Consider the following 15,459-nt stretch of genomic DNA (forward strand, 5'->3'; position numbering starts at 1 on the left):
AGCCGGTGCTGGACTGCACTTGAGAGTTTGAATTTCTGTAATGGCTTTTTTTTTTCTCCTGTCCAAGAGAGTGTGTGTGTGTGTGTGTGTGTGCGTGTGTGTATGTGTGTATGTGTTAAACAGAGAACATTAAATTTATCATCATAACCATTTTTAAGTGTACAGTTCAGTAGTGTTAAGTGTATTCTCATTGCGATAGATCTTTAGAACTACTTGATCTTTTTTTTTTGTTTGTTTGTTTTTAGAACTACTTGATCTTGTAAAACTGAATCTCTGTACCCACCAAGGACAAATTCCTCATCACCCTTCCCCCTAGCCCTTGGCAACCATCTTTCTATGTTTTTATGATTTTGCCTACTTTAGATATTTTGTATGACTGAATCATAAAATATTTTTCCTTTTGTTTCTGGTATATCTCACCTATGTCCTTGAGGTTCATCCCTGTCGTAACTTCTAACAGAATTTCTTTTTAAGGCTGAGTAACATTCCATTGTATGGATATACTATATTTTCTTTATATATATATCTATATAAAATGTAAAAAATCAGTTTGAGGAGTACTTTGCATGCAGTGAACTATAACGACTTACAGTACAATTCAGTGAGTATCGTCAGGTGTATTACCTTGAAAGTACCAGCACCATCACGTTCTAGAACATTTCAGTTAACTTCTTAACATTCCTTGCTCTCCTTTGGTGTCCATCCCCCCTCCCTCCTTCACCTCTGCCCTCAGACAACCATTGACTATCTTTTTGTCCTTAAAGCTTTGCTGACATTTTCTAGAATGTCATGTGCATGGAATCATCTTTTGTGCCTGGCTTCTTTCCCTCATCATGATACCGAGATTACATGTTGTTGCAGGAGTCAGTGGTTTATTTTCAGGAGACTATTTTAACACCTACTGTTCTGACCACAGATGCCGCGTCACCGCCATCTCTGGCCTGAGGGCCTCTTTGTGGCCTCCTTTCCTCCATTCTGCCCTCTTACAGAATCTGTTAAGGTTAAGGTCCTAATAAGCACGTTGGACTGTGACCATCCACTGCTCAAATGCATCAGTGGCTTTATATGATGCAGAGACCTGAGTCAGTCTTGTGTGTGGTCCAGCCCATGCTTTGCCGTCCCCAATCGTCTTGCATCCCTCACCCCCCTTGCTTCCTGCATTCTAGCTGCACTAGGCTTCCTTTGATCCTGTGTCTTGGTCTTCCTGAAGAAGCAGTCACTGCATACCTCTCCACTGGCCCTCAGCCAGCCACAAAGTGGCTTTTCTGTGGGAGCCTCTGATTAGCTCCCTCTGGACCATGATTCCCATAAGATGGGGCAGGTCTGTTGTTGCCTGTTGCTGGGTCTGTAGTACCTGGCACATAGTAGGTACTCCCTTCATGACTGCATGTGTGAATGAGGCTGTCCTTTGGCTGTTCCTCCCTCACGATGGGCTGCTTTCTGCATATGTGTGGGCTGAGCTCTCTCTTTATGGCATTGGCAGGACGAGCAGCTGAGGACCCTGGTAAGGCAGTTTGGACAGCAAGACTGGAAATTCCTGGCCAGCCACTTTCCTGTGAGTGCAGCCCCTTGGTGGCCCCCTCCCCCGGAGATGAGGGTTGTGGGTGACAAGACAGTGTGCTGGGGACAGACTTTTCTGCCAAGGAGAAGAGGGTGTTCCTAACCAAGCTGCCCCGTGACCCAAATAAAGAACCTTCCTAGGCCATTTCTTCCTAAGCCAGAATTCGAGTGCCCTTGTCATAAGCATCTCCACACAGCAGCCTCAGTAGGCCTGGTGGTCTTTAGTGTGCCATCTGGAGCCTGTGACAGTGGCACATTTGCATTAGTCTCAGCAGTGAGGTTGAAACCAAGAGGAAGTGATACTTACAGCAGGCTTCCTGCCGAGGTCCCCCCCAGGGCAGCTGAAGCCTCCTGGGGATGCAGGTCCCCCATGTCCCCACCCCTAGGACTGCAGGTGTCTGGTAGGGAGGGGATGTGGCAGGAGCTGCTGTCTGGCTTATTCCCTGAGTCACTCGGCACCTCGGGTCACATCAGCAGACCCTTCCTACCCCATCCCTCACCTTCCCTGTTTCCATGAGATCTGAAACTTTCAGGGAAATAATGCTTTCCCGAGGCAAGGAAGGATTCCTGACATACACCACAAGCTTTTATAGGAATTTATGGTTCCTGATGGTTGTCTCTTTGTGAGGGGAGGAGGAGGAAGGGAAACTTCCTACAGGGAAAGCATGTGCGTTCCAACCTGTGGGAGTATAGTGTGTGGTGGGTGAAGGAAACAAAAAACCTGTGTGAGATAGGCCTGGCCCCTTGAACCCAGTGCTCAGCCAGGGTCCAAGGCTGCTCTCCTAGGAATCCTCACAGGTTCCTGTCCTCTTCCTAGAACCGCACTGACCAGCAGTGCCAGTACCGGTGGCTGAGGGTCTTGAATCCAGACCTCGTCAAAGGGCCATGGACCAAAGAGGAGGACCAAAAGGTAACTATCGGCACGCGGTGGGCCTTCACCCACCCCAGTGAATCAAGGGATGGTGAGGCTGTCTGGGGGTTGGCAAGGGTGTCAGCCAGCCCTCTCAGGGCTGTGGTGAGATGAGGCTTATGTGGAGGGAAGGTGCTGTGATGGGGATGAGGGAGGGGTGGGTTCCCCTGGCTTTACAGAGGCCTTTTCCAAGGTCATCGAGCTGGTCAAAAAGTATGGCACAAAGCAGTGGACGCTGATCGCCAAGCACCTGAAGGGCCGGCTGGGGAAGCAGTGCCGTGAGCGCTGGCACAACCATCTCAACCCCGAGGTAAAGAAGTCCTGCTGGACTGAGGAGGAGGACCGCATCATCTGTGAGGCCCACAAGGTGCTTGGCAACCGCTGGGCTGAGATCGCCAAGATGCTGCCAGGGAGGTGAGCTGCCATCTAGGGGCCAGGACAGGCGTGGATGTTCCTAGGAAGTGAGGGCATCCACTGGGCTATTGTGGGGGATAGTCCAAGAGCCAGTCCGATTTCTTTGCAGTTGTCACTTTTCCCAGAGATGAATGAATCCTTCAGATTCTTGCCTAGGGGTGCCCGTGCCTGATTATATAGGTAGTTTGGGATCAGGACAGGGAGTACCCTTTGTGTACAGATTTTCATTTTGTCCCCGTTGGAGCTCTGTGGACCATCCCTACCCTCTGCCAGGGTTGCCTGGTCCTTTTTCTCTAGAGAATAAACTTGTCTTCTCCTACATGCAAGATCAGGGCCAGGATCTAGATATTCAAACCCACTGCTTTCTCCCCCCTACTCCTTGCTGTGCCTGGTCCCTCTAAGAGCCTCTTGGGGTTCTGGGGAAGTATTTGGAAGACTTGGCTCCATTCTTGCCAGAATCTTCCTCTAGAGTCAATTCCCCTCTCCTAAATTGCTTATTGTTCCTCTTAAGTGCTGTCCATCCTCTGGAAACTTACAAAAATCTCTTATTTGTTTCTTATCTGTGGCTGTTTGCTACTGTTCACTTTGTCCTTGTGTGTTTCCCCCTTACTCAGTTTTTTTTTTTTTTTTTTTTTTTTTTTTAAGATTTTATTCATTTATTCGTGAGAGACAGAGAGAGTGTGTGTGTCAGGGACACAGGCAGAGGGAGAAGCAGGCTCCATGCAGGGAGCCCGATGTGGGACTGGATCCTGGGACTCCAGGATCACACTCTGGGCTGAAGGCAGGCACCAAACCTCTGAGCCACCCAGGGATCCCCTCAGTTTTATTTTTATTAAAAGATTTTATTTATTTATTTATTTATTTATTTATTTAGTCATGAGAGACAGAGAGAGGCAGAGACACAGGCAGAGGGAGAAGCAGGCTCCATGCAGGGAACCCGATGTGGGACTAGATCCCGGGACTCCAGGATCACACCCTGGGCCAAAGGCAGACACCCAACTGCTGAGCCACCCAGGCACCCCAGTTTTATTTTTAATCCTTGGTCATGACACTGTCGTCCTGGAGGGAGAGGAGACAAAATGCCAGATGGTGTATCTCCTCTGAAGTCTGAAATGGTCTAGATTCAAAACTCAAACCTGAGTGTGTCATTCTTTTGGTGCTTCTCCTAGCACTTGGGTTAGAGGCCTGGGTCTCTTTCCCTCTGTGACCTGCTTGCACTGGCTGATGCCACCAGCCTGGCCTTGATGTACTGTGACTCTTGCTTACCCATGGGGCTTTAGCTGCTCTGCTTTCCTCTGTTGGCCTGAGATGCACTCTGCTTGTGCCCATTGTGGAGCCAACACACTCCTTCAGCCCTTGGTGGGGTGTATCTCTCTTCCGACTGTGGCTGATCCCCTAGCAACAACCTCATTCTGCCCATACCCCTGCCTGGTCTGCACTCTGTCCTGCAGCGGGAGTGTTCGGGGATACAGACCCTCTCCTCTGACTGCTTGGTCAGTCCGGCTGTTGTTCATCATGTCTGTTCACGATTTAGAGGAAAAGCACTCTGCTTGGACTCCCAGAGAAGGAAGTGCCTACTGTGTGCTTGCATTTCTGTATATATGATGTGCTGTATACTGTTATACTCCCGTGTGCTGCTGTGGTACTATACTACCCTGTTCTCTAGTACTCTGCCTCGTGCCTTCCTAGTACTCTGCTACTCGGTGCTTCTGTACTGTGGCTGCCGGGTAGTCCTGCGGCTCTACTGCGGAGGCTTCTGCTATAGTGCTGTCCTACTCTATAGCTGTGTCCTCCTGCTGCCGTGCAGTCCTACAGCTCTACTGCTGAGGCTTCTGTAGTGCTGTCCTACTGTATAGCTGTGTACTCCTGCTGCCGTGCAGTCCTACAGCTCTATTGCTGAGTGTTTCTATAGTACCATGCTACTCCTATACTACTGCTGCTGTGCAGTCCTATAGCTGTACTGCTGTGGGCTTCTTTTTTTTTTTTTTTTCCTTTTTTATTTTTTATTTATTTATGATAGTCACACACACACACACACAGAGAGAGAGAGAGAGAGAGAGAGAGAGAGGCAGAGACACAGGCAGAGGGAGAAGTAGGCTCCATGCACCGGGAGCCCGACGTGCGATTTGATCCCGGGTCTCCAGGATCGCGCCCTGGGCCAAAGGCAGGCGCCAAACCGTGGCGCCACCCAGGGATCCCCCTTTTTTTTTTTTTTTTTTTAAGATTTTTATTTATTTATTCATGAAAGACACAGAGAGAGGCAGAGACATAGGCAGAGGTAGAAGCAGGCTCCATGCAGGGAGCCCAGTGTGGGACTCGATCCCAGGACCCAGGATCACACCCTGAGCCAAAGGTGGATGCTCAATCGCTGAGCCACCCAGGGGTCCCACTGCTTTGGGCTTCTGTACTACTATACTACTCTATACTGCTGTACTACTCTGCTGTCCTGTACTTTTGTTGTGCTGTATTAGTCTATACTTTTATACTAATCTGTTGTCATGTGTGCTTTATTACTATACTGTATGCTTCTGTAATACTGTGCTCCCCTGTTCTTCCACAGTACTCTGCTCTCATGAGCTGCTTACTGCTACACTGCTGTATGCTTCTCTAGTACTATGCTACTCTGTTACTTCTAAACTACGGCATGCTGCTATATACTTTACATTTCTATTCTCCTGTAGTGTTCTATGTTTCCATACCATTGTACACCTTTTACTGCTCTGCTATTCTGTCTTTTTGGACCAGTCTGCTTTTCTGTTCCTTTACTTCTCTACACTTCCATACTGCTCTGTTACTCTGTGCTTCTACTACTGTATATGTGTCTCTTCAGTTAATCTTAAATAAGTGGTGGAGTATGAAGTAGTCTCCTGTTTCTCCAGATAAAGTAACTGAGGCTCACAGTGACCCATTTCACACGGCCTGTCCATTTAGCTCTGCCCTTTGGCCATTGTGCACTCTGAGAGGAGGAGCAGGGCTTGCATTCAAGATCACTGTGAGCCTCAAAGTGGAGCTCAGCAGCGAGGGGTTTGCTTCTAGTTTCTACAGGTGCAAAGTGAGTGGAAAAAGGACTCAGCACTTCAAACACATTTTGGTTATATGATTTTACCGTAGGCTGAATAATATCTTTGCTTATTTGCTGAGGTTAGTGGAAATATGTATAAATTGTTGAGGGCTGGAAACACGTGGGACTTTATCTTAGAGCTAAGAGACTGTAGAATCTAGGTGGCTCAGTCAGCTGAGTGTCTGACTCTTAATCTCAGGTCAAGTTTTGATCTCTGAGTTGTGAGTTCAGGCCTTGCATTGGGCTCTATGCTGGGTATGAAGTCTACTTAAAAGAAAAAGAGAGAGGGATCCCTGGGTGGCGCAGCGGTTTAGCGCCTGCCTTTGGCCCAGGGCACGATCCTGGAGACCCGGGATCGAATCCCATGTCGGGCTCCCGGTGCATGGAGCCTGCTTCTCTCTCTGCCTGTGTCTCTGCCCCTCTCTCTCTCTGTGACTATCATAAATTAAAAAAAAAAAAAATTTAAAAAAAAAAAAAAAAAAAAAAAAAAGAAAAAGAAAAAGAGAGAAAGAGACCGTAGAGTCATCACGTTGAACCCTTGTTTACAAAAGTGGGAACTGGGCTCAGGAAGGTTAGTGAGACATACATGTGGCACCTGGGCTGCAGAGTTGAAAGGCCTCCTCTGGGTCCCCACAGGACAGACAATGCTGTGAAGAATCACTGGAACTCCACCATCAAAAGGAAGGTGGACACGGGTGGCTTCCTGAGTGAGTCCAAAGACTGCAAGCCCCCTGTGTACTTGCTGCTGGAGCTTGAAGACAAGGAAGGCTGCCAGAGCGCCCGCCCCGTGGAAGAGCAGGTGAGATGGCCACCTGAGGCCACTCAGCCCAGGGCTTGGCTCTAGATTTGCGAGGTTGCATATTTATCCTGGACCATCTCATTTAACACCTGTTCTTTCCTTCTCATCTTCACCACAGCTGTTCATGACTTCTGCCATGGGGTCTCCTGTGGGCTACATCTCTCACTAGGCCCTTCCTTGTCCCGTAATTCTGCACAGACCTGACACTTGTCTGCCCGCAGGTGAAGGACGACAGAGCAAGCTGACATATAAAATTGGAGGATTGGATTGAAGAGGTCCTAAGCCTCCTCTGTTTTCATCAACAGCTTCCTTCCAACCTATTGCCCTTTCCAGGCTTTTCATACTAAAAGCATGTTTGCAATTAAAAAAAAATCATTTATGTATTTATTAAGGTATAATTCACACACCGTAAAATCCATTATATTTAGTATACAGTTTTTTGTTTTGTTTTGTTTTTTTTAAAGATTTTATTTATTCAAGAGCGATGCAGAGAGAGAGAGAGAGAGAGGCAGAGCCATAGGCTGAGGGAGAAGCAGGCTCCCTGCAAGGAGCCAGATGTGGAACTCGATCCCAGATCCTAGGATCACGCCCTGGGTCAAAGGCAGACGCTCAACTGCTGAGCTACCCAGGCATCCCTAGTGGACAGTTCTGAGTCAGGCTGAAAACATACTGTCCTGTACCAACCACCCAACCACACTGATATAGAGACATTTCTGTCAAGAGCAACCTTCCCCCCCCCCGCCCCCGCCCCATATTCCCTTGTCTTCCTTTTTGTCAGCACTCTTCCCTCCTCCCAGGCACCCCTCCTCTGTTTTCTGTGTATAATTCCATATGGTTTATGAAATTATATGGTATTACATTTGCAATTGTAAAAATGGAACCAATACACAGATGTTAACATCTCCCATCCCGCACCTTGGAGCAAATCTTTTATTGATATTTTTAAACCATTTCTCTAACGATTTATTCTTTAAAAATAATGATTTGGGTACCTGGCTGGCTCACATGCTCAGTCATGAGCATGTGACTCTTGATCTCAGTGTTAATCAGTTCAAGCCCCACATTGGGTGTAAGGATTACAAAAATAAATAAATGTGAACAACAAAAAAAAAAGATTTGCGGGCACCTGGGTGGCTCATCAGTTGGTTAAAAGTATCTGCTTTCAGCTCAGGTCATGATCCCAGGGTCCTGGGTTTGAGCCCCAAATTGGACTCCCTGCTCATGCTCTCACTCACTCTTGCTTGCTCTCTCTCAAGACGAATACATTTTTAAAAAATCTTTAAAGAGATTTGAAGGAAAAAAAATATTTGAAGGAAACGTGTCAGGGAATGAAGATTTGACAATGCTGAGTCATGGTATAGGTAACACATTTCCCTTGTGCTCTGTTCCAGTCTGTTCTGTGGTTGTAAATTAGTGAATAGTCTCTTTTAATGCTCCCCCTTCCCTTTTCTTGCTAGCTAGGTAGAAGTTGTATGTTGCTCCAGTTCTGTGATGCTCCACTAGAGCTTTACATAATGTTTTTGTTTCTGTTTCTTGATTTTTCAGCCTGAGTGTCTCTTGATTCCCTGGTACGAATGCCCCTGTGGAGTAACAAACAGTAGGGAAAGATCTAGAAAATAAAATTGACTTCTTCCCCAGTGGGGACTCCCCACACATCCCTTAACCAGAAGAGTATTTCTCACACTTTTTTTTTTTTTTGAAAGATTTTATTTATTTATTCATGAGAGACAGACAGTCAGAGAGAGGCAGAGACACAGGCAGAGGGAGAAGCAGGCTCCCCACAGGGATTCTGATGTGGGACTTGATCTCTGTCTCCAGGATCATGCCCTTGGCCTAAGGTGGTGCTAAACCGCTGAGCCACCTGGGCTGTCCCTTTCTCATACTTTCTTGTGTATCTAAGTAACATGTTATCAAGCCTCTTATTTCTGGTTGAAGAAAAAGCATACTATCCACAAAGAAATGGGCACTAGCAGACATGAAATCACCTTTTAGGAGAGGGGAAGTGGATAGACCTTCCTCAGTTCTCTGGAAATCCTTCTTGGCTGAAAGGCAGTTTATTGATTTAGCTTTTGCCTCTGGCACTTTGCATCTGGAGCGCTGACCTGAATGAGCCCAGACCCCGGCCATGAGCTCACCCCGGCTGTAAGCTCCAGAGGTCAGTTAGCATGTTATTATCAGCCTCATTTCATCTCTAGCATCATTTTCATGGTTCTTTTATGCTGTTTAATTATGGCTATATCTAATATTTAAAATTAGAAACAAAACTTTATGGGCACCTGGGTGGCTCAGTCGGTTAAACATCTGCCTTCAGCTCTCAAGTCATGATCCCAGGGTCCTGGGTCAAGCCTTGTGTCAAGCTCTCTGCTCATGGGGAGCCTCCTTCTCCCTGCTCATGCCCTTTCTCACTATATCTTTCTCTCTCAAATAAATAGATAACATTAAAAAAAAACCAACCTAATGACCATGCTTATTGCTAAAATCACTCTCATGTGCTCACTTGTTTTAGAAATTCTTGGAGATGGGTTGAGACACATTCTTGAAAAACTTTTCATACATCTTGCTAGACTGCCTGCCAGAAAAGGTTTGCCTATGATTGTGTGTATGGACTACTTCCTGTTTCCCCACTCACTGGTCAGTGCTTTTTAATTATAATTATTGTCCCTCTACTTCAGAAGCAATACATGATCATTGTAAAGAGTTACAAAGTTACTTTACAGTACTGAATATTGCAGAAGATGGAGCCTGCTAATCTCAGCTGCCAGAGAGAACCAATATATTTAATGTGTTTGCCAACATTTATTACTAAGGGCAGTAAGTTTAAAATGAGATTATGGTATAACTTACTGCCTTACAGCTTCTTCTTAAATCTTTTCCATGTCATTTTGCTCATACAGATCTTTACACCATTCTTGAATCTGTCACATCTTGTCATAACCTGCTCATGGACATCTGTTACCATTTCTGTTAAGAAGCTACAGTGAACATCATTGTTCAGATTCTTTGTGCATGAACTTATTGATGTGGGTTAATTTTATGGATGTAGCGTGAGTGTGTCAAGTGGTTCGGACATGTGAAATTTTCACAGGCATGACTAAATTGCCACTCAACTGGTAGTACCATTGTGTCCTGTCAACAACACATGGCATTACCTCTTTTCGTACACTGTTGTCACCACTCGCTGAGATTATATAAAGAAAATCTTTTCCAGGGTTCCTAGGTGGCTCAGTTGGTGAAGCGTCCGACTCTTGATTTCTGTTCAGGTCATGATCTCAGGGTCATAAGATTGAGCCCTGCATGGGGATCTCTCCCTCCCTCCCTCCCTACCTCCCTCCCTCCCTCCCTCCCTTCCTTTATTTAAAGATTTTATTTATTTATTCATGAGAGACACACACAGAGAGAGAGGCAGAGACACAGGCAGAGGGAGAAGTAGGCTCCATGCAGGGAGCCTGACGTGGGACTCGATCCCGGGTCTCCAGGATCACACCCTGGGCTGCAGGCGGCGCTAAACCGCTGCACCACCCGGACTGCTCTCTTTCCTTTAAAAAAAAAAAAAAGCTACCAATTTTATGGGTAACAATGGAGTATCACTTGGATTTGATTTCTTTTACTATTGGTAAGGTTGACTTTTTTCTTTATTGATTGGCCTTTGCCCCCTTTTTTTTCTTTACTGTCATTCACAAACTTTTTTACTTATATATTTAGGATCTTACACCTCTGTCGTATAGTAACTTCTTTTTCTCAGCTTGGGAAACTTGGAGTTTCTTCATCACTTGACTTTATAAAACTGTAGTTTATAGATAGTAAAATTCACCCTTTCAGTAGATAGTTCTGTGTGTTTTGATAAATGTAACGAACACCACAGTCAAGGTGGAGGGCGTTTCCATCACCACCTAAAATTCCCAAGCCCCCAGCCCTCTGGCAACCACTTCTGTTTTCTGTATCTATGTGGTTTTATGTTACTACGAATATTATATAAATGGAATCATACAGTCTTGTACTCTTTTCTGATTGCTTCCTTTCACTTAGGTATTAGTGCATTAAAATTCATCCATGTGCCTGTGTCTGTCAGTGATTTGTTCCTTTTTACTGCTGAGTGATAGTCTGTTGTATGGGAGTACCACTCTTCATTGTTTACCAGCTGAAGGACGTTGTTTCTAGTTCTGTTTCCAAATAAAGCTGTTATGAGCATCTGTGTACAGGGTTTTGTGTGAACATAAGTTTTCATTTCTCTTGGGTAAACATCTAGGAATGGGATTGCTGGGTCGTATGGTAAGTATATTCTGAATTCTAAATGAAATCACCAAGCCATTTTTCAACACGGCTGTTTCTAAAGTAGGATTCCCACATTCGAACCTTTAAATAGCGTTTATGGCATTCTTCCCCTTTCTCTGATTGTCGCGGTTATAAGTTTTCAATCAAATCTGTTCTTTTTATGTCCTTTTCTTCCTTTGCTTGCATCACAAACCATTTCCATTCCGTTCACTTGACGACAATAGCATAATAGCCATGGTGTAGGTTGGGTGCTGTTCACATTGTTGCTGATCTTCAGAGCACCCCTGCCTGGTGAGCCTTTAGGGTCCTCATTTTGCCAGCAAGAAAGCTGACCTGCACACAGGTCATACAGATTCCTCAAGGTTGGCTAGCAAAAATGGCTAAGCTCTGGCTGAATCCAGAGCCTGTGTCTTCTCCCTGCCACCGTTGTTGCCCCCTCATTGGTGTGGGATTGCACTCCTTGCCCTCAAGAAGGCCCTGTGGATCACATGTGCCATTTTTTTCTTCCTCATTTTTTGGAAGATTTTATTTATTTGAGAGAGAGAGAGAGAGAGAGAGAGACAGAAAACACAAGCCAGGCAGGAGAGGGAAAAGCAGACTCCCTGCTGAACAGGGAGCCCTACCTGGGGCTCCATCCCAGGACCTCGGGGTCATGACCTTAGCCAAAGGCAGGCGCTTAGCTGACTGAGCCACCCAGGCGCCCCCACATGTGCTGTTTTCAAGGCTCCCCTGGGGTTTGTAAGGTTAATGTGTCAGGCTTAGTTCTAGGGTTCTGCCAGGAGAGCTGTTATCCCAAATGATTTTCATTTGTTTTCTTTCTGTCTGTCACAAAATTAGTATACATTCATTTTCCAAACATTTATTTTGAAATAATATTAAGCATATAGAAAAGTTACAAGGATAGTACAAAGAACTCCCGTAATACTCTTTACTAGGTCATTAGTTAGTTTTTTTTTTTTTAGGGTTTTTTATTTTTAAGTAATCTTTACACCCAACATGGGGTTTGAACTCACAACCCTGAGATCAAGAGTTGTACACTCCACTGACTGAGCCAGCCAGGTGCCTCTAGATTCATTAGTTTTTAACATTTGCCAGATTTGCTTTATCTTTCTTTTTTTTTTTAATTTTTATTTATTTATGATAGTCCCACAGAGAGAGAGAGAGAAGCAGAGACATAGGCAGAGGGAGAAGCAGGCTCCATGCACCGGGAGCCTGACGTGGGATTCGATCCCGGGTGTCCAGGATCACGCCCTGGGCCAAAGGCAGGCGCTAAACCGCCGCACCACCCAGGGATCCCTGCTTTATCTTTCTGTATATAGATGCTACTCTTTTATCTGAGCCATTTGAGAGTTGGTTACATGTGTTTACCTCTCCATCCCTTAATACGGAGTCTGTATTTCTTAAGGATAAGGGCCTTGGTTTACATACTCACAGCATGCTAATGTCCAATTCAGAGCTTTTAGCACTGATTTAGGACTTCTAACAGGTCTATAATCTATATTCCATTTTCCTGCCCATGATCCAGTCTAGGACTAGACTTCTCACTTAGTTATCATTTGTTTTGTCTACTTTTATCTGAATAGCCCGTTAGCCTTTCTTAACCTTTCACGATGCTGGTATCTTTGAAGTGTAAGATAATGCCAGTTATTTTATAGACTCTCTCTCTCTCTCTTTCTCTGTAAGTAGGCACCATGTCCAGTGTGGAGCCCAGTGCAGGGCCTTGAACTCACAATTCTGAAATCAAGACCTAAGCTGAGATCAAGAGTTGGATGCTTAACTGACTGAACCACCCAGGCACCTCATCTGTGTCTCAATTTAGATTCATTTGAGTTTCCTTATTAGATCAGGTTGTACCTTTTAACTATTTTATTTACAAACTTTTTTTATGTTAAGCAACCTCTATGCCCGATGTGGGCTTGAACTCACGACTCCGAGATCAGGAGTTGCACACTCTTCAGACTGAGCCAGCCAGGTGCCCCAGGTTGTGCATTTTTAGCTAGAATACTATACAATGTGTATCTTATAACCGGAACTCTGAACAGTGTGCCCTTGTGTCCAACAGGGAAGTCTTATGACCAATTGGCCCCCAGCGCTTCCTGCCATGAAAGAAGAGGAAAGCAGTGAGGAGGAGGCCACGGCAGCCACTACTTCTAAGGAGCAGGGAGCTGTCCCTGCAGACCTGGGTGGAGTGCGAACACCAGAGCCCTTGGAGGACTTCCCTAAACGTGAAGACCAGGAGGGTTCTTCGCCAGAAACCAGCCTGCCCTACAAGTGGGTGGTGGAGGCCGCAAACCTCCTCATCCCTGCCGTGGGGTCCAGCCTCTCAGAAGCCCTGGACTTAATCGAGTCGGTAATGTTGGTTATAGCACCTCAGAGTGGGCCCAGAGCACCCGCCAACTGGGAGTGCTTCTCTCGTGGAGTGCTTCTCTCGTGGGTGGGCATCCTTCTCTTCACTCCCTCCTGCTGTCATTTCCTGAGCTGGTGCTGAGTGCCCCACTGGGAGCCAGGGCCTGGGGACACAGATAGTTGCCACATTGTCCCTGCCTTCAGCAACTCCTGACTCCTGCTCTGCAGTTTAGGTGGGGTGGGAGGATTCCCTAGAGGTGGCACTGCACTGAGACCTTGAGGATGACGAGGGGAGGGCATTTGAAGCCCATAACACAGCATAGGAGAGCATGGTGCTTGTGGCACCAGATTTAGGGCTGGGGCTGGAGTGCCGAGTGGGGTTTGCTAATTCAGTAACACTGTCTCTGAGGCTGCAGTGGCTGTGGATTGTACGTCGTGGGAGAGAGCTCCTCGCTGGGGGCTGCATCTCTTGATGTGACATCCCAGCTCCTTGCTGTGTCAGCCAGGCCTGCCGTGTGGAACAGTTTTCAGGAGGTGATAGGTGAGAGGCCTGGCAACTAGGGACAGCAGAATCCCCCCAGAATTCAGGGGGAGACACCCCACAGTGACTTTCCTCCTTGGGCTTTCCCATCCTTGCTAAGAATAACAATACTGTTTATTGACCATCTACCTAATGCCAGGCTCTGGGCTTAATGTATAATCCATACAGCATCTTGTGAGGTATATCCTTTCTCTGTTTTGTAGATGAGACTGAGGCTCAGGGAGGCTAAGTAGTGTCTCCACAGTCACAGTGAGTAAGGTTGGTGGTCTTCACTGTCTTGACCAGCCTCTTGCCTCCAGAGGCTGGGATTGGTCCCCGCTGTAGGGTCTAGCTGTGGTATCCCCTCTACTCTGAGAAATTTCAGAGTGGCATGAGAAACGGGTCTGATTTATTTATCAATACATTAAATAAATATCTCTGACGCTGCCATGTACAGTTCCTGATTCAGGCCCTAAAGGGAGAGTTGGATGAGAGTAGGACCCACGCTGTGCCTGGCACTGTTGGCATTTCATGGTGTTACCAGCCTTCATCCTCAGATTTTTCTGCTGCTTCTTCAACTTGATAGGCACAGAGAGGGCGAGAGGGGAGCTCAGTTTTACTGAATTCCTACTGGCATACAGTACTGCCCAAGCTGGCCTCACCCTTATGAACGAACTGCCGAGGTTCTCGAGAGTCCCAAGGACCAGCAGCCATCATAAGCATCTGGGTCTACTCAGGGCCAGACCTCCTGGGACCAAAGCGGAAGCCTCTGTCTCCAGCAGCCCTGTGGCTGGGTGATAATTTATTGGCCAAAGGAGAGAAGACTTGTCATGACTCAGAATTGCTCCCAGAAACTTAGCAACCTTGGGCAGATTGCATCCTCTCTGGCCTGGAAAGGAAGAAAGTAATGCTTGTCTGACAAGGTTCTCGTGGGGTGAGAAACAGTTTAGGTGAAGTGGCCACAGAGGATCCATGACTGATAGGTGCATGGAGCACATTCTCTAGAACTGTGGCCTAAGCCATAGGACCTAAGCCTGGTCACACAACCTCGGGCCTAAGACTTCATTTCTAGGAGTCTCTGTCAAGGAAGTTCCCAAAAATGCAGTAGAATATTTGTATCCAAGATGCTCATGAAGATGTTATTTTTAATTTTAAAAAGTTAGGGGAAGGGTGCCTTGGGTGGCTCAGAGGTTGAGTGTCTGCCTTTGGTTCAGGTCATGATCCAGGGGTCCTGGGATCGAGTTCTGCATCAGGCTCCCCATGGGGACCCTGCTTCTCCCTCTGCCTATGTCTCTCTCTCTTTCTCTCTCTCATGAATAAATAAAGTCTTTAACAAAAAATTAAGGGAAAAAACAATGTCCAACAGAAGAGGGGAATAGTTAAGTAACTGATGCATTCATATGATCGAATATTTTGCAGTCGTAAAACTTGTTATAAAAGTTGGAAATTTTTCACATGATAACAGATTTATTAATGGTAAACCTCTAACTCATAGGTAATAGAATTAAGTACTATTATTGTAAATAGAAAAACAGGATATCGAAATGATTTTTTTTAAGGCTAAAAACATGCAGAAT

At 46.1% G+C, this 15,459-nt stretch overlaps 1 protein-coding gene across 7 annotated transcripts in view; it reads left to right on the top strand.

Annotated features, from left to right (window-relative positions):
• The window catches only part of MYBL2 (MYB proto-oncogene like 2), a 43,310-nt gene that overhangs the window by 11,692 nt on the left and 16,159 nt on the right, over window positions 1-15,459 (top strand). For all 7 annotated transcript variants that reach the window (XM_038572360.1, XM_038572359.1, XM_038572362.1 and 4 more), the window contains exons 3-7: window positions 1,484-1,555; window positions 2,378-2,470; window positions 2,664-2,884; window positions 6,582-6,744; window positions 13,079-13,366. In XM_038572360.1, coding sequence (XP_038428288.1) covers window positions 1,484-1,555; window positions 2,378-2,470; window positions 2,664-2,884; window positions 6,582-6,744; window positions 13,079-13,366 — 837 coding nt within the window. The remainder of the gene's footprint in view (window positions 1-1,483; window positions 1,556-2,377; window positions 2,471-2,663; window positions 2,885-6,581; window positions 6,745-13,078; window positions 13,367-15,459) is intronic.

Source organism: Canis lupus, chromosome 24 (assembly GCF_011100685.1).
Source record: "Canis lupus familiaris isolate Mischka breed German Shepherd chromosome 24, alternate assembly UU_Cfam_GSD_1.0, whole genome shotgun sequence".
NCBI classification, from domain to species: Eukaryota; Metazoa; Chordata; class Mammalia; order Carnivora; family Canidae; genus Canis; species Canis lupus.